Source organism: Dermacentor variabilis, unplaced genomic scaffold (assembly GCF_050947875.1).
Source record: "Dermacentor variabilis isolate Ectoservices unplaced genomic scaffold, ASM5094787v1 scaffold_18, whole genome shotgun sequence".
Taxonomy (NCBI): domain Eukaryota; kingdom Metazoa; phylum Arthropoda; class Arachnida; order Ixodida; family Ixodidae; genus Dermacentor; species Dermacentor variabilis.
In genome coordinates this window covers 2,411,328-2,432,328 of record NW_027460346.1, presented here as the reverse complement: position 1 = coordinate 2,432,328, position 21,001 = coordinate 2,411,328, and the positions used below count along the sequence as shown (strand labels likewise).

General features: G+C 43.2%; 1 protein-coding gene across 5 annotated transcripts in view; it reads right to left on the bottom strand.

Moving 5' to 3' along the window:
- LOC142568291 (protein zer-1 homolog) overlaps window positions 1-21,001 on the bottom strand; it is a 155,594-nt gene that overhangs the window by 80,190 nt on the left and 54,403 nt on the right. For all 5 annotated transcript variants that reach the window (XR_012825410.1, XM_075678280.1, XM_075678279.1 and 2 more), the window contains exons 4-7: window positions 11,952-12,215; window positions 10,971-11,147; window positions 9,497-9,617; window positions 3,952-4,154 (exon numbers count right to left, since the gene is read on the bottom strand). Coding sequence is in view for 4 of the 5 variants with exons in the window: in XM_075678280.1 (XP_075534395.1) it covers window positions 3,952-4,154; window positions 9,497-9,617; window positions 10,971-11,147; window positions 11,952-12,215 (765 nt within the window). In the remaining variant the exon portion in view is untranslated. The remainder of the gene's footprint in view (window positions 1-3,951; window positions 4,155-9,496; window positions 9,618-10,970; window positions 11,148-11,951; window positions 12,216-21,001) is intronic.

Genomic DNA, 21,001 nt, shown 5'->3' with positions numbered 1-21,001 from the left:
ACTTGCGCTAGAAAAGTCATAGTGTAAAAAAAATGGTTTTGTTTTGCTCTCAAAGCATGCACACATTTTCAGAATTAGAAATTCTTTCGCGTATGATAAATCTTAAAACACTCTAACATGTGAAGTGCGAAGTTGCATTTTTCACACTCCCAACGGCTTTCACTTCTCTTCCCCTGTGCTTTGCAGACCACACATCTTCGAGACGGATTTTCCTTCACAGCATTGGGGAGTATCTGGCGAGGAAAATGCGCCCACTCAGAAGCTTCTAGCTGCATCGGTGATGGAGCCACAGCTGGTTTCCCTCTGCGCTGATATCCTGGCAAAACAGTTTCTTCGACGATCTGTTCGACAAGGTCCATCTTCCTATCCGCGTAGGACTCTTTTTTTCCGGTTGCTTTTTGGAACAAGATGTAGCTGTTATAAACAGCTAAATCCATAACAAAAAAAAAAAAAATTCCTGTATCCTTTGGCGTATCTGCGCATTATAGGGAAGGAAGCCAGCTGCTGATCATGACGGTCAAGGCCTCCTATGCCTATATTATAGTCAAGCACAACACGAGGTTTTCGGATCGGTTGACCATTTTTTGTTTTTTTTGCACGAGTCAGTGAAGTCTGCAGCAGCGTGGACAGTGGAGAGCATTGTCACTGGTTTTTTGTCCTGCCATTTTGCAGCCATGATGCCATGGGAAAACACAGTGGAGCACTCACCCCGTTGCAAGTTCAATTTCTTGAAATCTTTCGGCATGTTTTTTCGGTGCAATCTCGCTGTACCAACAGCATTGGATCCTGAATCTTTGACACATAGAAACAGGGTCGGAGAACTATACCAATTGTCCACAAAAATGGTATGGCCATTTGGTAGGTACTCGCTTGCAAGTTCAATAACAACAGCCTCGCTGCACAACATTCCAGCCGTCGCAGGCGACTTGTCGCTCTTTCCGGTGTATATCGCAAATTTGAGGCAGTATCCACTGGTCGATACACAGATCTTGTAAAATTTTATACCGAAGCGTGCTCTCTTCGACGGGTTGAACTGCACAAAGCAGAGTCGGCCTCGAGACTTCATGAAACTCTCATCCACTGCCAACTGCTCTTCTGGATAATAGGAGCTGGAGAAAGCTTCCAAGACATACTCTAACACTGAGTGCAGCTTCCACAGCTTATCCCCTTGTGCTTGGCCGCTACTGTCCGAGAAATGCAGGTATTTACAAAGGGCTTGATAATGCTGCCTTGGCATCAGGGATGGGAAGAACGGTGTGCTAATTACCGATCTGTGTGCCCAATATGACTGAATTGTGTTTTTCTTGACTTGGCCCATAAGCACACATACGGCGAAGAAAACCTTCATCTCACCTGGTGTTGTGGGAAACCAAGACCGATCGGGCGCTGAAGCCTGTTTCAAAACAGCAAATGCGTTCGTTTCATCAGCGATCATCTGCCAGAAGTCTTCGCTGATCAAGCAGTTGAACGATGTCAAAGCTGTCGGATTTGCAGAGAGGGCTAACTGAACAGTTCTCTTCATTCCTGAATTCCTACTGAACAAACATTTTTCCACTTTCTTTTCGCTGTCAGTCGGATTCCACTTCCAGTCTTCTAACTTCGGTGCTTTTGCAGGCGGCGCGCAATCCACATCTGATGAGTATGACTCGGCGTCAGAGCCTACATCCTTGTCAAACGAGTCACTTTCAGAATCACTGCTTTGCAGGTCATCTACAACTACAGTGTCGTCGCTGTCGTCATCATCACTCGCAAATAGAACCGATTCAATCTCTGCCTGCGTGAGAGGCTTGCCTCGCCACGTCGCCATGTTTGACTCAGAAACGCGGACTTGGAAAATACTTTTCTCCTTGCAAATATTTGAGAATCTTGCAGACAACTATCTCCACCTGGTGTAAAAAGTAGTAAACAAAAACCAGGAAACACTTTCATGCGGCGCCATCTCTTATTTATTGCAATAACTAGCGGTTTTCAGTCAGACGGCGTTTCGCCATCTTTTGCCACTTCGGCCCTTTCTCCACCGGACGGCGAATCGCCGTCTTTTGACGTGAATGGGTTAAGTCGCCAGGATGGCTTTTTTTGCCCGGGGGGAGACTGTGAAGAAGACGTGTCTCACAGCACAGCCGCATTGCCAACACACTGCTCGGCGCAGCTTGCGCTGCTGATTGCTGGCGTCTTTTCAGATGGTGCTTCGGGCTGCATCGCCGTTCCCGGTCGCTCTGCCTTTGCATAAGGAGCTGCTATTAAACCTCTTCTCAGCTGCAACAACTACAAATGAAACCATGGTTGCTATCGACGTGATCATGGATGGCAACTGTGCAGTTTTGAAGGCAGGCAGCCGATGCGCATACCGAGTCAAAACGAAACTAGTGTTTGCTGCAACCACCACAGACTAAACCGCGGTCGCTATCGACACTATCATGGTTGGCTACTACGCAGTTAAGAAGGCGCACGGCCGACGTGGTGTTATGCACAGCAGTAAACACAAGAATGAAGGCTTTAAAGGCACAAGTTTAAAGGACGAAACGTTCCGGCATTGCTGTCATTGCCGTACGATTTCCATTGGCAACTATGGCGCTGCAGACTCCGCCACTTCGTTTCGGCTAGTGCCGTTTTTGCTCTTTTGTGTCGCACATTTGAAGCACTCTGTGCTTTCCGAGCTCTAGGTGTTGTCAGAATTAACCAATGTGCTGCTAAACACGTACAAATTAACGAGAGTTTGATCGCACTTAATAAGAGAGTTTGATCGGCCCCAAATAAGGAGTCTGTATTATCAGTTTTTCCAAACTGACGAGGGTCAAATGAAAGTTTTACTGTTTTACACCCACTATGAACGGTGGATGACAAGGTGGCATAAAACCGAACGGAAGGCATCGCAACAAAATCATGGCCCTTATCTCGACCACTGTTGTGCTGTAGCTACAGATAGACGAAAGAACAGTTAATGTAATGGACTGAATTCTCATTGGTGACTACCGATTGACTAGGCTTTCTTACTTTTGGTTACAAGGGGGAGCCAGCGGCATGGCCAACAATGTTGGCAATGTATTAAAATGAAAATACCCCTATTTCTGCTGGACTCGGTGACCAAATTAGCAAACGGTCGTGCAGTCGGAGTCCGAATTATGGCACAACTCACTGTAAGGTGTCTGAAATATCGGTCGCCCCCTTACATTAAGTCTATGGGGCTAGTGGTGGTGCTGCGTAGCTGTCTGAATAATCAAGCATGTCCGAATTATCCGCGACGACAGTAGTGGCACGCCATTTAACCAAATTTTGTTATACTCGACTTTCCACTTATAGAAGCAAAAAATGTTATCCACCAGAGATTAGCACAAAGCTACAAAGGAAACCCATACTAATTTCCTTTATTTTATGTTTCACTCATGAAAGTGAAATCTGTTGTACACTCAAACGTAGCACAAAGGTACGAACAAATCCCTTTCAAAAGAAACTTCTACAGGTTTCTTTCTTATAGCTTCGTACAAACCTCAGGAGCACGGCAATTTTTCCATTTCATGAGACTTACTCTGGATTTCCACAGAATTGATTTGCAAAATTCAGTGTCTCTGCACTTTGAGTTATCACAGGTCCTGTGGTCAACTAGCTTCCATAAACGACCACCTGGAAAGTCTCTGGTCCCAGGTTAAATCCGAAGACCAAAAAAAATTTTTCTTCAACTGCAAAACTTTCTGTAACTCTAATGGCTTTCCTTTATAGCTTGATGGCAGTCAGGTGGATGGCAATTTTTCCTCTTCATGAAACTTCCTTCACCTTGGGGCATTCTGTAGGACCGACTTGCCACATTTTTCACTTAAATGTACCCCCACTGAAAGGCCCCAGTTCACATCAGTATGTCTTGATAGACCTCCTAATAAAGGAGGTGCTAGAAATGGCTAGTGTTGGATAATTGGAGTGCACAGCAGAGCCACACACATCCCTACAAATACTCACCTTCCAGCAATCTGAATGTGCTTGTCGTTGGGGTGCCTAGCCATGGACGAAAGCACGACATCCAGCGCTAGGCGCGGATGGTCACAGGCCTCGTAGCGGAACACATGGAAGAGGTCGTTAAGCACCTTCTGCAGCATGAGGGGCCGTGACTGGTACGCCTGTGCTGACACGAGCACCTGCTCCTCCGTGGCATCCCCAGACACCTGCAGGGGTAGTTGAAGAATGTGCATCAGTGAAAGGTGTGTACATACAGTCCTTAAAGGCCACTTGGAATACTAATGCAGCACATACAAACGAAGATACAAGAAGGCACATCAACACACAGAAGCACCATTTCTCTGAGTTTATGTCTTTCCTTGTGCCTCTGTCAGTATGCGCTACATTATTATACCAAGATGCCACACCAACAAGACTGCATTGCAACACTTAAAGGCCAACTGCAACCAAATTTCACTGTGGCTGAATTGGTAATAAATTAGCATACAGTAGAACCTCGCTCATACGTTATGGAGAAAAATGCAAGAAAAAGATATACTAACAGGGTAAACATAAGATCCCCGGTCATTAAAAAATTTGCCAGACTCAACTGTAGTTGAGATCTGCATAATGCAAAGCATTGTGTGAATCATTACGGCATGAAATGCCAACATGTGCCGATCTGGTGGGGCCCCAAGCATCAAGAAATGCGCATTGTTTTTGCGGCTTTGGCAAACTGACGTTCGTGCTTCTCGAATCCAGCCTGGGTCAGTAGATTCTTCGGGCAGAGCATTTTGGCGGAAAAGTTTTGACATGCCTAGTTGGAGAGAATTGTTGTGGCACGAGTCGCCGACACGCGTTGAGCTCATGGAGCCCGAGCAACCCAACACTTGCATTGTCACTTTAAAATGGCAATGAAAAACAGAAACAAAACTGAGCTGGTGGGCAACACCGGAATATGAAGCCACAATGGCACCCCAGAGCAAAATCCTGATGCTCCGTTCACGCCGCCTGCAGCAGGGAATGAATGGCGGCATGTTTGGGTTATCATTTGTTAAAAGTATGAAGTATGCTTTCAACCACACTATGCGCCACAGGTGCTGCAAAACAGATAGCTGAAGATGCTTACTTCAATGGGTTGGCAATAGCTGTGAATGGAGACATGTGACATCCTGAAAGCAGATTTGCTGACTGTCCCCTCAAGCAGAGCTTAGGGACAGTCAATGCATTGAACACATCTCCTGTAGAAAGTGCACATTTTTGGCCTGCCCTAAGAAGATTTTCAAGCAAAACCATAGCTCAGAATGTCTGATTGCGATGTTTACTTAATTTTAACATGCACCCCTTTTTTTTTTTTCAGGAAAGCTGGGCTAAAAATTGCCTACGTGGTGTAATCAAACACAATACCAACACCGCCTATGCGGTGCTCGTATGCTTTACTGCACAACATAAATGTATTGTGGTGTACCTGACTTTATAAAACCTGCTACCTTTGTGCAACACGTATTAAACCCTGGCCCACTTCTCTCGCTAAAAAATTGGATGCGCATAAGATTTCGAATTTGCTTAGAGCATTTAATGTAGTTTCTACGCTAGTTTTCTACTTCACAGATAGAAAATGGGTGTGCATTTGATTCGGGGAGTCTTAGAATCTGGAAAATACCGCCAAATGAATTAGCAGTGTGCTTTGAAGTTTTTTTTCTGCATTTTCTATAATTCGACCCACTGAATAATTCGATCTATGTCATCAATTTCGTCAGGGTCGAATTAATGGAACTCGACTGTACCAGAATAGGAAACCGAGTGTGTGGCGACGTTTTCACGTGACATGGGCGGGTGAGTGCTACAGGGATGCTGCCATTGCAGGCCCCTTCTGCTCTAGATCGCGCAAGCTTTACACATCTTTTTGTTTACATGGGATCTAGCAGCCAGGAAATGCATTTTACAATCACAGTTTGGCGATATATTGAATGCAGGTGTCTAAAGATCCTGTTTTCCAGGAACGTATGAACCCGTACAAATGAAGCGTAACTTTTAGGGTCATTTTTTGCATTCTCGATCACAAATGTTGGCGCCAGGAAATCGTACACAATAGATCGTATCAACGAGGCTCTACTACTATATGCAACTGAAGCCATCTAGGCAAAGCTTCAGGGCTGGTAACTGCCTAATTTCCTTATTAGCAGCCTTTAAAGAGCACCTAAGCAGACGGCATGTGCACCTGGTGGTTAGCAGATCTAACAAAAGACCCAGCAACGCACCTCTGCAATTTTTCATCGTGCCACAGGAAGTGCCTGACCTCGAAGTGTGGAGGAGCTGCATGTTCCGAGTCATGCTGTCACTTCTGGCAAGCGGCAACGGCAGTGTTTTTTCAGTTTCGGTATCAAAAACCTCTACCTCTGCAAGCCTTTTGTGACGCATGCAGTCTTATTTTAAACATAAGATTTTGCATGGGGGCTGCTCTATATTTACACAATCTGAAACTAGACTTTTTTTGCAACCCAAAATTTTGTTGTTGTTAACCTTTAACTGGACACAAAGATAAACACTGAATCCAAGCATGTTGTTCGCAGTTTAAGGAATTTTAATTCGTAATTGGCCCAGAAAGTCACGAAAAATCGTATGCCGCACCACTCTACAGTAAAACCTTGGTACTAGAGTGGAATGCTAACCACATAACCACAAGCTTTTGTACGTAAGTTGCCTGCTACAAAGTGCACTATATGTATTGTTTAAAATCACAGTCTTTATATTGTACAGGCACTTGCGCTTTATCCTATGCATCTCATGATTTGAGAAAAAGTTCATGCTAACAAACAGCACTGCCTTCGCGGCAATGAGTGGAATGGCACAACCATGGCAAGCCGTGGTGTGCCTCATTGCAAGGCGGCGTACATCAGTGGTTTTGTAGGCGTGAAAGTTTGCAAGTGAGTACCCCAAGTTCTTTGGTATCCCTGTGAGATACAAAATGCCAGCGCATAACTTTGTCATAAAAAGGGTGCCAGCACTGCATGATTAGCACTACTAGCATATAATGCCACTTTACACTAATGCCAGCGTAGAATGGCTATTGCACTCACCTATCAGTGTTTCCAGCATCCTTCCAATGTATGAATTAATAGACATGATCATGAGTGCAGATTGAAACATTCTCATAAAAAAAAAATTTTTCACAGTGTTTTCCACGTTACCACTGCAGTATTGGACACTCTGACCAGTAAGCTTTACATTGCACTTAAAAAAAAAACCATGTACCACAAAATTAGTTGCAATACCTTTAAAATAAAATTAATGTACTACGCACTGCTCTGAAATATACCGCTATAATTTACAAGTAGGACCTTTGCAAAGACACTCAAAAGCATCGCAACAATTTCATGGAAACTGTAAACATAAGTTTACAGTTTACAAGAAATTGTATATCTCATTTGTCCGCTCTAGATGCTCCAGATGTTTATGGAACTGCAATATCATTCCTGGCACGAGTTACAAATTTGTAAACTTCGTGCTTCAGTTCTCTGTATAAGAACTTACTGATTATTGGCAATATTGGCAAAAAATTAGAGGCCCTAAATCAAAATTCTGCTTGCTACAGTCGGTTGAATTCAGGTTTCTTTCTCAAATGCTACAAATTTCATTCAAATCAATTTGGTGGTTGTCTGACGAGAGCAATTCCGCATTCCACATGTATTTGGATAGGGAAATCAGAGTTTGTCATTAAGTAAAGCTTCCTCTCAACTTTCTTCCTTCTAGTACACCTTCACTCTTCTCTCTCCAGATGCCTAACCATCAAGAGGGAAGGTTAGTACAGTCAGACCCACTTATAACGATGCCGGTTCTAACAATATATCGGATATAACAGTGAGCAGCCAATGCACCGTCAACTTTTGTACGTGTTCTGTAGGGATATAAACCGCCTACTGCAATGCTCTCATGCCACATTATCGGTTACAGAAATTTAATCTGCCTACCAGGTAGTGTGCGCTGAAAGGAAGAAGAACGTATAATTCTTGGCAAAAACAAAACAAAAATGCGAGCCACCACACCCACCTGTTTCCCACACCTTCACCGCACCCACCTTCGTGCCGCACGCATTCCGCATGGCAAGCCTTCGTCACATCGCGCTACGCGTTGGAAGCCTTGCATGCCACGCCCCTCTCCTTTCCACCCTTCCAACATCGGCACGGTTGACTCATGTATCGGAACGTTGGAAGGACGACTGGAGAAGGGCGCAAGGCCCGCAATGTGTAGAAGGCGTGCACTTTGCACAGTATAAAAGGGGGCGTGGCAAAGTTGTGAGGGTGTGGAGCACGCAAGTGGTTGCAGCGGCCTGCGTTTTGTTTTTTATTTCTTTGTTCTTTTCGTGGATTTTGTTTCTTTTCAGCTTTTTTTTTGCTTTTAGCCAGATTTAATTGTTATACCCAATAATGTAGCAGGAGAACATTGTAGTAAGCAGTTTATTTTACCATAGAACACAAATTCACAGTGAAGCAGCTGATCATTGTTACATTTGAGTATTGTTTGAAGTTTATTTTACTTCCCGCAGGTTAGAGGAGGCCGGGAAAGAAGCTTGAAAAACCTTATGGTTACAAGACTTGGCAGTGCTGAGCTGCCACGCAATTTTTAAAAAAATACAAAACATACATTAATTTGCAAAACATAAGATAAACACAACATACTCCCCAAAACCAGACTAAAATGAATAATTACAACATTTACCAGCTTCATGCAAGTTCCCATATTACAGAGCTAAACACGGGATAAAAAAAAAAGACATATTAGAACAAAAGCGCTTGGTTCGAGAAACAAACAAGAAATGTACACAAGAATATACAAAAGCAGTAAGCTAAACTGATGAAGATTTATGAATGGTAAAAGCATATTAATTAAGCATGTCAGTATTGTCGACATATAGTTGTGAAATTCCACTGTTGTTAGAACCAGCAAGGCTATAAGGGTAACCAGTTCAACTGCTTCTTCCTGCTCAATTAAAATTCTTGGATGTTTGTCTCCTCTAATTCTTTTTTTGTGCAAGCCAGTTATAAGAATCATCAGTTATAACAATGGGATTTTCTAGGTACTTGAATATTGTTATAAGTGGGTTGGGCTGTACTCATTTGTACTCAATGAGCCATTTTCACTGTTTTACAAATCTGTGATAAGGAATCGGAAATGCTTTGTTGCAGTGATTTTTTGCAGCCAAGCTCCCCCAACTGAACTCTAGAAATTAACAACACGCATTATATTGTTGCCACTCGATATTGTGATTCTGACATGTTCACAGTATAACCAGCTCATTATGAGCTGAACACACAACTTAATCCTACCAATTTCTGTGTCATAATGACAAATATGAACATGAGTCAGTTTCTATCAATTCGTCACCTTTGAACACCCACTACTAGTCTTGCCAGTTACCATCTTTGAATATGGCAAAACACCTACTGCACATTAGGCCCACTACTATCCTTCCCTGTGTACCAGGATACTCTATGGTCACTGCACAGCTATTGTACACATGGAATGCTACTGTGCTCTGTACAAGTGTCCTCAAGTAGCATCTGCTCACCCTGAGAGCAGGGATGCTGGAGCGGTAGCAAGCATCACATGGCGTGTTCAGGAGCCCAAGGAAGTCCAGGGGGCGCTCCGCACGACACTGAAGACCTGCAATTGACGACCGCATCCCAGTCCTGCAACAGCCAAGGGATGAGTTGCAACTCTCCAGAATTTGGCTGCACATGCGCAACATACAAGTAAGTCCCCAATATTTATCATCATAAGCCAATTTATGCCCACTGCAGGACAAAGGCAAGGTCCAATTGTCCCTGCCTTGTGCAGCTGAATTTTTCTTAGGACTGCAAATTTTCTCATGTTACTGTGATTAGCATTCTTTACCAGGCATTTTGAGTCTTTCTGCTATTTTGAGTCTGTCTATGTAACCTCTTAGCCGGGCTCAGTGACACAAGTTGTCGATTAGCTTGGGCCACTAGATATGTGCTCGTGGTTGTAATGCCATTGTGAAGCCAGTCGGAGAGACGAGTGCTCTTCAAGTGATGGTCGCATGGCTCTGATTCGATAGCACTGGCTTGGACGAAGTGGCCTGATCCCTGACTGCAGTGAAGCCGGCTCCCAGGAAGAAGCGCAACAGCACAAGATTTTGTGAAGAAGCCCTGCTATCAGGAACTGGCTCTGTGGAGAAAAATGGCCCGCCTGCAGGCCTGCTGTTATGGGAAGGATAACCACCGGCTGTGGGCCAGAGTTTGGAGACCACTGGCCTAGAGTAATGTTTTTGATACATAGGAGTGGAGATTCTGTAGTGGCTAGTTCAGCAAATGAATGAGTAATTACTTATTCATTATACTAATTGAGCTTTAACTCTAATATTTTATTATTATTATTTTTTACAAATGTACCTTCCATGGCCATAAATAAAGATGGACAAGTTCAAATTTTGTTTTATTGTTAAATTATATGGGCATCACAGGGTTATATCATATTTATTCAAATGAAAGACACGATTTTATCCCAGAATCCTTCGCCTCGATGTCAACCCCGCCTTAAACACGAATTTTGCCTTGAGGTGTGGCTTCACACCAGAGCAAATTTCGCCTTATAGTGTGACTTTACGGCAGCGCGTGCCACAATGCCGTGAAACCACACTATAAGGCGAAATTCATGCTGTCGTGAAGCCACACTTAAGGGCAAAACTCCCATAAACCCGCATTCAGCATGCTGGAGCTCCCTTTCCGCGTTTCATGGTCGCCATTTTGCGTTTAGGCTGTGTTAGTAATTTAATATTTCGGGCAATCTTCACTGAGTCTGAATAATCTGTCAGCTATTCTATATCATCTTATATTAGTGTGTATACTTAAGTTTTCTTTCTTAGGTGCCCCACTGCACCCTCACGTCATAATCTCAACCGCCTTCTAATCGAATAAATACAATATGTGCAAATATATTTCCAAGACGTGATACGGCGAGTGTAGCTGTGGTGTTAGTAAAATTGCTGTTGCAATAATTTCCACAGTGTGAACTATGCTCACCCAGGGGTCCCGTTTTGATCACAAGGAGTGGTCGGTTCCTTGCCAGGCAAGTTGGTGCCCGAGAGGTCGAGCGAGGTGAGCTCAGGCAGCGACTCGGCTAGCATGGAGAGCCAACTATTTGGCTGGGGATAGAACCCCTGCCCCTGTTTATTAGTGCTCTGCGACAGATCCAGGTGCCTGCAGAAAACAAAAGCCCTTCAAGACCGGATTCCACGGAGGTACTTCACTACAGTGGCTAAGAAACTATGACATTCCACTGCTAAGCACAAGGTCACAGCTAAAGCAGGAAAGCTTGAACAGGGACAAATGTCCCTGTATTCAGGTTTCAATAACATTTTAAAATTGTGCAGTCATTTCATGCTTTCACATTTCAAGCAAGCAACGCACTCTTGATAAGAAAAAAAAAAACGCAGTTTTAAAGGCTTGAAACTGTGCTTCTGAAGTTATTTAGTTCAACAAATTTGCAATGCACACAAGTTGGCAGCCATCATGGCTAGGCTTTATAAAGCCAATGTCAGACGAAACAAACAGCAAGCAGTGCCAGTATCTTCTCAGCCAGCTAATGTGAGGACAGTAATGGCACAATATTGGTGATATGTGACCTGTACACTACGCTATTCATAGCTTGACACACTGCGTGGCACTCATACAAACACCTCGGCTACCCTGGATTTAACATTATTAGCAATATGCTATCACAAGACTAATTATGTGAAAAATAGCTAATTCCACATGCAGTGAGAATGACATCACCCAACAAATGTTAAGAAAAAACATTACTAAGCTGACAACCTAAGAATTCAGTACAAACATTGCATCTGGCACTATAGGGTCAATCGTGGAGATGCCACTGAAGGTTGTTCCAGATCAAAGGTGTAGACAGCTGGACAAGTTGGTACGACTGTATTTAATGCGGTTGCGGTTGGTGTGGTTACAACTGTGCAGTATTCAAGAATGTGCCAGATACGGCTGCTTGCTGACCTGAGGGCCTTGAGTTGGCATAGAACCTCGAGCCCGAGGTGTAACTTTGGCACATCAGCCAAGCTGAGCCAAGCAAGAGTTGGAGCCAGAGCTTCCAGTCCAGCGAGGTTCTCTCCATGCGGTATGCTGCAGTGAGACAAGTCAAGTTGTCGCAGCGACCGCAAGAGATTCCAGTGGGCATTGGCCGAAAGCTGTGGTCCTGCTCGAGAGAGTGACAGGCGCTCCAAGGACGTCTGGGACCACAGCCAAGAAAGGCCTGTCCAGCTGCACACAGAGGAGAGGCACAAGTGATGTAACTTATAAACGTCGGTGCTAAGCTCGGTCAATTTGCTGTGGTTACAGGCAAATTTTACGTCAGCCGGGCCAAAATTCTTAACTCTTTCCGTACCGCACCCATTGAGCATCATTAGCCTGCTAATGATGGTTTGAAGCGCAGTTTCGAGACTTTCCGTGCCACCCATGGAGACACTGCGCTATCAGACATGAAGGAGAAGAACTATTCTTTTGTGTTCAAAGCAGTTTGCTTTTTCTCCTCAGGCGGTGATTTTTGAATGCGCTCCGAAGTTTTCAAGGTCGCCAAAGTAGCAGGCAAAAATTGCCACCCACTATCGATGGTTTGAAACGCTGCTTTTGAGACCTTACGTGCCACTCACAGACACTCTGCGCCATAGGACATGAAGGAGAACTATATTTTTGTTTTCCAAGCAGTTCGCTTTTCCCCACAAGGTGTTAATTTTTTAACGCACTCTGAAGTTTCGCGACCGTCAAAGTAGAAAACAAAAATGTCCGCCTTAGGGAGCGGCGCGCGCTTCGAAATATTGCAGATCTCGTGATTCCAATGCGTTTGCAGCATATTTTATCGGTGGATTGTGCAGCAGCGAGTGTGAGGAGGCTGTCGTTTCGTCGGACTTTGAATCTGAGCGCGACGACTACACAAGCCAGCCCGGAATATCGGCAGCCGCAGCCTGGCACGTCCAACTGCAGTGATTGCGCTTAAGAGGAAGCTTTAGCTCGAGTGCTCCTATCTAAATACATGTAAAAGGAGAATTCGTTTTTCTCAACAACCACTGCACCAAATTTGACGAGGTTTGTTGCATTTAAAAGACAAAATTAAAATCTAGTGACTGTTGGTTTCGAATTTTTTAGTTAGGTTGTCAATTTTTTATTAAAAATTGGCAAAAATCGTAAATTTTCAAAAAACGAAACTATCAAGTTTACAACTCTGTAACTCAACCACTAAATATGATAATACAATTCTGTGAATTGCATCTAATAGTACATCTAAAGCGGACGAAATTGATATGTTACACATGAATATAAAAAAATTTAATCGCAGGGAAATACAACTTTTGCAAAACCGTTGTAACCAACATAACAAATTCATGTAAGATGTAAAATGACATATTGAATTTGTCCGCTTTGAATGATCTAATGGATGCTGTTTACAGAACCGCGATATCAGTTCTTGATGCAGAGCTATGAATTTGTAAACTTCGTGCTTCTATTTTTTTCAAACAGTCAAATATTTGAAAATCGTTTTAAAAAAATTTAAGTCCTAAATCGAAATTCCGCTTCCAACAGTCACTAGAATTTAACTTTCTCTTTCAAATGCAACAAATTTCATCAAAATAGGTCCAAGGGTTATCTCATAAAAACGTTTTTGCGTTTTACATGTATTTGAATAGGCCGCGTCGGAGTTGGGCCCGAGCTAAAGCTTCCTCTTAAATCTTTTTAGTGGAAAATCTGTTGAATAAAAAATTGATTTTTTGCGATATAGTGCTATTAGATGGTCATAAATTTTGTATATCATAATTTTTGTTACACTTTCTTCTTAGTAGATACAAGCTGTCTTTACAATCTTTGTTCAATTTTATCCCACAATCTTGATTCTGGCAATTTATATCTTTGTTATGACATAAAGCCTTTATGTGTGAAAAGTGCATTCATTCTGCTTTTTGTTTATTGTTACATAAAATATTGAGTGCAGTAGTTCCTTCAGAAAAAAATATCTGGCGTAACCTGCAAAAAACACCAATTTTTCCCATGGTATGGAAAGGGTTAAACTATGGGGGCCACCAGTGAGTTTTCAAAATGTGCCAAGCAACAGCGACGTTCCTGCTCTCCAGCCCACACATGATAATAATAATAATAATAATAATAATAATAATAATAATAATAATAATAATAATAATAATAATAATAAGGAAATGCAGATTCACACCTATTCAACAAAGGCCGTGATCAAATGATTAGAAATTTTTTTATACTAATAATGAAAAAAAACATTTGTGTACAATAAGTGCATCTACAGTAATCCCTCGTATCAAAGTCAGTGGGACAGCGAAATAATTCGTTATAAGCGGTAATTCGATATAAACGAACACTCATGAAAAAGCTAAAGCAGTCGAGCTTTAATTGCACCACAACTGCGAGGAAGTCAAAATACAATGTATTCAGTGAAGCAAAACTTTATGCAGGTGCAAAAAAGGCAGTGAGCTTTGGCTGTTTCAAGTTCTGACCGGGCACGAACAACCCCTGCTCTAATTTGGCCAAGCATTGCACAAAGCCATGGTCGCCGCCCATGCATTCAACCTTATTTCGCAGCAGGCGTAGGTACTCCCGCGTCTCCACGTGGTTCTTCGTCCGCCGGCTCTTCGTGCTCATCAGGGCCACCAACAGTGTCAATTAGTATATCTGCATCCGTCACTGCAGCGACCACAAGAGCAGCGGCGTTAGCCAACGAGAATGTCTCGAAGTCGCCTTCTACCTCTTGGCCAGCAATTTTATGAACAGCCTTGTAAATATCCGGTCATCTTCAGGCTGGTCATTGTCAGGGTCACTGACAATGGCGCTGGAAAAGCCGGCATGCGCAAAGCAGTTGGCGTCCTTCAATGGTGAGAGTTCTTTCCATGAAAAGTTCAGCAAATAGATAGCACCAAGCAAATCAATGTTGTACCTCTTGCTGGCGTCATACGCTATGAGCATGCGCTGCAAAAGAACCCTGCAGTACAGCTTCCGGGTGGTCTCAACGATGCCCTGATCCATCGGTTAAATCACCGCGGTTGTGTTTGCAGGAAAAAATTCCACAGCAATCGCCTGGAGGTTGTCAATCTTCCCATGGCTCAAACAATAGCCAACTATGAGAAGCACTTGCCGATTCTTGGCGTAGAACTATCTATCTAGAAGGCGCACAGTCTTAAAAAAATAGTAGCAGTCATCCATGCTTGCTTGTTACTTCTGTAGATGCATTCCTTGGAAAAAGTTGCATTTCCGAAGCACCGTGGCATCTCCACCTTCTCCAGTATCAACAAGGGAAGCGTGTCCTCGCCTATTGCATTGGCGCTAAACAGCACCGTGGCACGCTCCTTGCTCTGTTTTCCTCCAGATGAGGATCAGCCAGCAGCAGTGAACGTGCAACTTGGTAGCATCTTGCAGAAAAATGCAGCCTCAACTAGGTTGTAGATGTCTTTGTCTTCATATTTTTTCAAGTAGAGCTTGGAGCCGATGTTGGCACTATCTACAGTGTCACGGTTCACGGATGCACTTTCGCCAACCATCGACTTCGAGGTCACGCCGTGTCATTTCTTGAACCGATCAAGCCAGCCATTGATTCACTTGAAATCTTTATGGCTCACATGGAGGGTGAGAGCTTCGGCTTTTGCAGTACAGTTGAACCCAACTACATCGGACCTGTTTACATTGAATTATCCTGTACATCGAACAATTTCTGAACCCAGTATAGTTACAATGAGTATATATAGCAAAAATTACGCTTACATCGAACAAAAATAGCAGCGACTCCCGATATATTGAACGTCAAGCTGCGCTAAAGTGCCCCCAGAAGGTGGCTTTCCCTCGTGGCGGTGGGGAAACCCAGCGGCACAGCTCCATCCACCCGCTCTGCCTACCGTGACTGCGCCGCATCCTGCGAGCCGTGGACACACCCCTTCAAAAAATTATCCTGGCCCTCCTGCAGCGCTTGCTCAGAGAGCCAATCAGAGGCTCTTGTGCCCTCGTCATGGAGGATGGTGGAAGCGCGAGTGGTCTCACTACTTTTCTGGTTCATTGTGTTTGCGCCTTGTGGGCCTTCTCCCGCTTGTGCTACCGTGACCACAACTGAGGCTGTAGCTGCTTTGGCCCTTCTACGCCACCAGCCTATCGCTTGTGGATATTTTAGACTATGTTAAGGACTCTGTGTTTAAGCATGCGGCTGCCAATAAGAAGCAGGCTACACTGCTGCAGTACTTTCAGTCAAATAAATAAATACTTTGTGTGAAGCTTCAAGTGAGTATTTACTGCGCAACGATTGGGACGCGATCAGGGATCATTGTTCGGAGTGCGTGTTCGGTTGTGCTGTGCGCGATTGTCCTAGACCGCACCCACTTCGCGCAGCTGACGAAATAGGCCCAGCCTACGTGGCGCAATCGACCGCATGCTCCTGGCTGCCGAAGTCAGCGCGGCCTAGGCTAATTGCACGCGGTGCAACCGAACACGCACTCGGAACAGTGATTCGCGATCGCACCCCTGGTTCATTGATTGCATTGCAGAAGTTTTTGACGCATTTTTTATGTGATTTCATATATCAAATTCTGGGCTTATCGAACTATTTCGCGATCACCACGCTGTTCGGTATATCTAGGTTTGAGTGTAACATTGTCGAGAAGCTGGCGAAATCTAACAATTAGTCAAACTTTTTCAAAAACATTTTTTTGTAAAACTTGATGCAGCACTTGTAAAATTGTAGTAAGAGCCCAAATTCATCAACATGGGAAAATTCAGGAGAGTTGGCAGGCATGCAACGTGCAATTCCTGAACACACATCCCACTTTTATTGACTGTCAAGCCCTTTTTATCGAATTGCTTCGTGAATTGCAAAAGTGAGGAAGTAGTGGTAAGCATGCAGTTTGTTATGTATTCCTAAAACGCAGACAGACATGGTGCAAGTATTTATCTTTGTCCAATGTCACACAGGCACAGAAGGGGTTAACTATTGATTGCCGGTGACTCCACCCATTCAAACAGCTTTCATTGGACAAGTTTCACGAGGCAAAGCTCCTCAATGCTCGACATATTCCCCACCCTTTCTTTAAAGGTGCTACTGCCCCATCTTAAGAATTTTCCATCCCTAAAATGTGACTTTGCAAACTACAGTTCAAGCTGAATAGTGACAATGTCTAGGCAATGACAGTTAAAACTATGGATGAACCACGATTCTTGTATATGCATAGCAATGGAGTACGACACTTGTCAGTGCTACAATATTGTTTGTGCAAACTTGCTCATGTGGAACAAGTTTAGCAAAAACACAATACTAAATAAAAAAAATTAATGTGAGGTTTAGCTCTAGCACAATGCACATAACATCCAACAGCAACAGCTCAGCATCTAATGAATTGCCCTTATAAACATACACATCCACTACAGTTTTACACTTAAGAGCATTAAAAAAAAAAGCCTAAAGAGAACTAAAAAAGTTCAGATTGACAAAGCATTCTTTGAAAACTATTTGTAAATCTTGCAGTAGAGAGATTTCGCCGTAAGAGAAAATGAAGGCCAAGCTTTAGTTTTATGTCATTTTATGTAACTCCAGCGTCAATAGGTCAGTGTGACATGGATTTCAAAGTATTTTCTTGTATTCATGCCGTTGTTGCAAAGTAAAAGGACTTATTTCTTGCCAAGTTCAGTCTTTGGCACCTGTAGAATACAACGCTGATCATCTATACCAATAAAAAATTACTTAGGCCTGAGAAAACGTCGAAATCCATGCTGTCACGGTAAGCCTGTGCGGAAACTTCCAAGGCTTCATTGGCACCCATCTTTAGTTTTCAGATTTCTTTTTTCTTTGGGGGGAAGCTTAGCAAGTCTCCTCTCAAAGCAAGAGAGGATTTCTTGGTATTGTAAAGGGGCAATTAACTAAAACAGTTAGATGTAATTTTCTTTAGTGTCCCTTTAACAGAAGCCATTGTGAAAGTACCAATGACTGTCTGAGCACTATGGGAGGCCACTGATGTTCATGTTCATTGAACAGCCCGGCACCAGGTAATTAGGTAGAAGCATAAATGAATACTACATCTTACAAAATCATATGAGCTCTCCCAATTAGATCTGATTTTCAGTGCCAGCAATGTACAAAGACTTTAAAACACAAACCAAAAAAATGTTCCCCTGAGAAGGCTATTGCAGAGGCAGTAGCACATGGCACAGGTGGTTTAAAAAAAGTTTTCTTCACCATCCTTATGTCCTACCACTTAAGTTTCACAGTAATGAAGTTCAGCAAGCCAAAGACTCCAATATGAAGCTCTCTCCTCCTGCACAATTACGCAAATCTAGACCAGTCAATAGTTCGTTCACAAAGACTATCTACTGAAAACTCCACATGCTTGCCTTAGTCAGAAGCTCTACTATCCATGGCTTTACCACTTGTAACGCACTTACTTGGCAATAGACGTGCCACAAGCCTAATACTTCACCACCCAATTTCTTTTCTGGAAAACTGCACAAAACTCCACTTTTTTAAAAATTTGTCGACGTTTCCCACTTAGTGTCCTTTCCACTAGACAGATATTAAATGGACAGTTTATTTCTTGCACTCGGCAAAAAAAATTTAATAACAAAGCACATTTTGAGAAAGACTGTTTTTCTTGCTGTAACCTAAATTAAAGTACTCAATAATACTCTCTCGAAGGATGACAGCTAAGCAAATGTAAACTACAAAATAACATGCAGGAATGCCCAAACTCGGCATTAGGCAGTTGAACGAGCAGACGCACGTGCCTAATTCACAATGAGCAAAGCAATGGAAACGGCAGTGTGGACGAGTAGCTTTTGTCCTTGGCAATACTTGTACAAACAGGTAGGAAGACTACAGCGCGAGCTTTAGAGTTAAATGATTTTTTTTTAACACTTCCCTGCCCGCAGGAAAAGCAGCAGTTTTTGGTTAGTCTGGTAGACACTTTTTTTCCTGTCGAAGAGCATGCCTGATACTAAAGTGTATAGTATCAAATTAAATAAAAATGAATTTTTTTTCTAATGGTACTATTTCCAAACAATGCGTTTATTAAAAAGAATGAGAAAAAAAGAAATATCTAGACAAAAATTTTGTAGCAAAAAGAAAAAGTTCTATAAAAATGGCATTCTTCCATTGAACAAAAAAAACCTTAAAATTTCAGAATATACATTTTTAATGCAAAGGACCAGTCCAATATTCCAGCAAATATGCAAGAAATCTCTTGAGATATAAAAGAAACTGTTGACCTTATTGACTGGCTTTGGCGCGATACCAAGGTCCACTCCCGGCCGTCTTTTCACACGAAACTCGACTCGCTGCACGGCCGCCGGCAAATGATGCCGACCCGACGTTGTTAACACCCTGCAGATAAGAACTGTGGCCTTTAGAACACTCAAGATATCTTTATATCGGTGCATGGAAGCAGTGAAGCGGTTCGGCGAAGCATAACTCCGTTCAGAAATCTGACCAACCAAAGTCTTCCGCATCAGTGCTACTTTAAAAGTCCAAAAACTCATACGCAGATACATCAGAATCAGTAGAAATGCAACGTTTCCATGCGTGAGCAGCGTACGACGCCAATGGCATTTTGCAAACTACAAGTGCTCGTCGTGCCAACCATGCCCCTTCTCCAGAGGCGCTTTAAAAATGCGCGCACGACAGAAAAACAACACCGAAAACCGGAACTGACTAAACAGTTCCTAAATATAATCCAATCACTGGCGCTCGTTGTCGGAGAGCACCATTGGGCAATGGCGAGGTGGTTTCTGAAGAAGAAAGACAGCATGAAAGAGAACCAGATGAAAAAGGAGCTGGTGCTGAGAAATTTCAACTGGAAGAAAGCTAAAGAGAAAATTCCTAAGCACCCAACCACAGGGTTAGACCAGGTTCCCATTAGGCTGATTAATGAACTAGGATTAAAAAGTAAGGAAGCTATGTTGAAAGCAGTAGAATAAAAGCTTACAAGATAGGCGAATACCAGACATTTGGCGACAAAGTAGAATGAACTCAATTTATAAAGGTAAGGAGAAAAAAGAATTCACCCATATTGACTGTTGACCATTTCATCGGTAATATACAGGTTAGCAATGCAGGCGATTAAATTAAAGGATACACTGGAAGTTGTTACGTGTCCTCTAGCGAGCATTCTGCCGCAAACATTTTTCAAGTCAGCTCATTAACAGACAAGATAGGAATATTTCAGTGTCGCAAACCCATGATTTCAGCAAGCAGGCTCCACTGCATAGCGAGATTCTCTCTTCACTCGCCTTGTCTAGCTTTCGCAAGAGAAATTCCTTCCCTGTGTTCTCCCATGCCGGACCTCGGAATCGCGTGACACATATGTCACTGGCCCCACCTTCACTTTTTTTATCTCCTCGCTTTTTTTTTTCAGCGATGCGCACTTCCGCTGGTGGCGTTGTGCGCGAGCTGTTATTGTTTTGCACAGTGCACGATTTCGCGCACTGTGCACAAGGACACATGACTAGCAGAAAAATTCAGTGGCACACGAATACTGAGGCAGAACAAGCAGATCGCAGAGCATGATCACGCGCTTGAACACGGTAGAAAATGGCATTGTTTCGGTACCTGTACACGTGACCACACGACCGTGGGAACAAGCAGACAAAGTGGAAGTACATCTTTCTTGCTTCGGTGCGAAGTAAAACATGCAGACATTCTGTTCTTGTGTTTTATCATTTCTTTGAACTTCAATCCGTCAATTCAAGTAACAGACCACACAAATAACAGATGGTCCCTTGAATAATTCTCGAAGTCATGTGTCACCACGAGCGACGTCACACTGCGGAGTCGAGTAGAGTGAAACCTCGTTAAACCGTAGTTGACCGGAGCTCAGAAAACGTATACACTAAACGGTAGCACTGCTTAACCGAAATAGCATGAGATCGCCCACTTACCTGTCAAAAACGGAACTCTGAGAGAGTGCGATGAAAGGGGAAAAACATGAAGTGTTTATTTACTTCGCACAACAAACGTGTTATTTTCGTTTGATGCCGCCGTGCCCTAGCAGAGACGACAGCGGCCT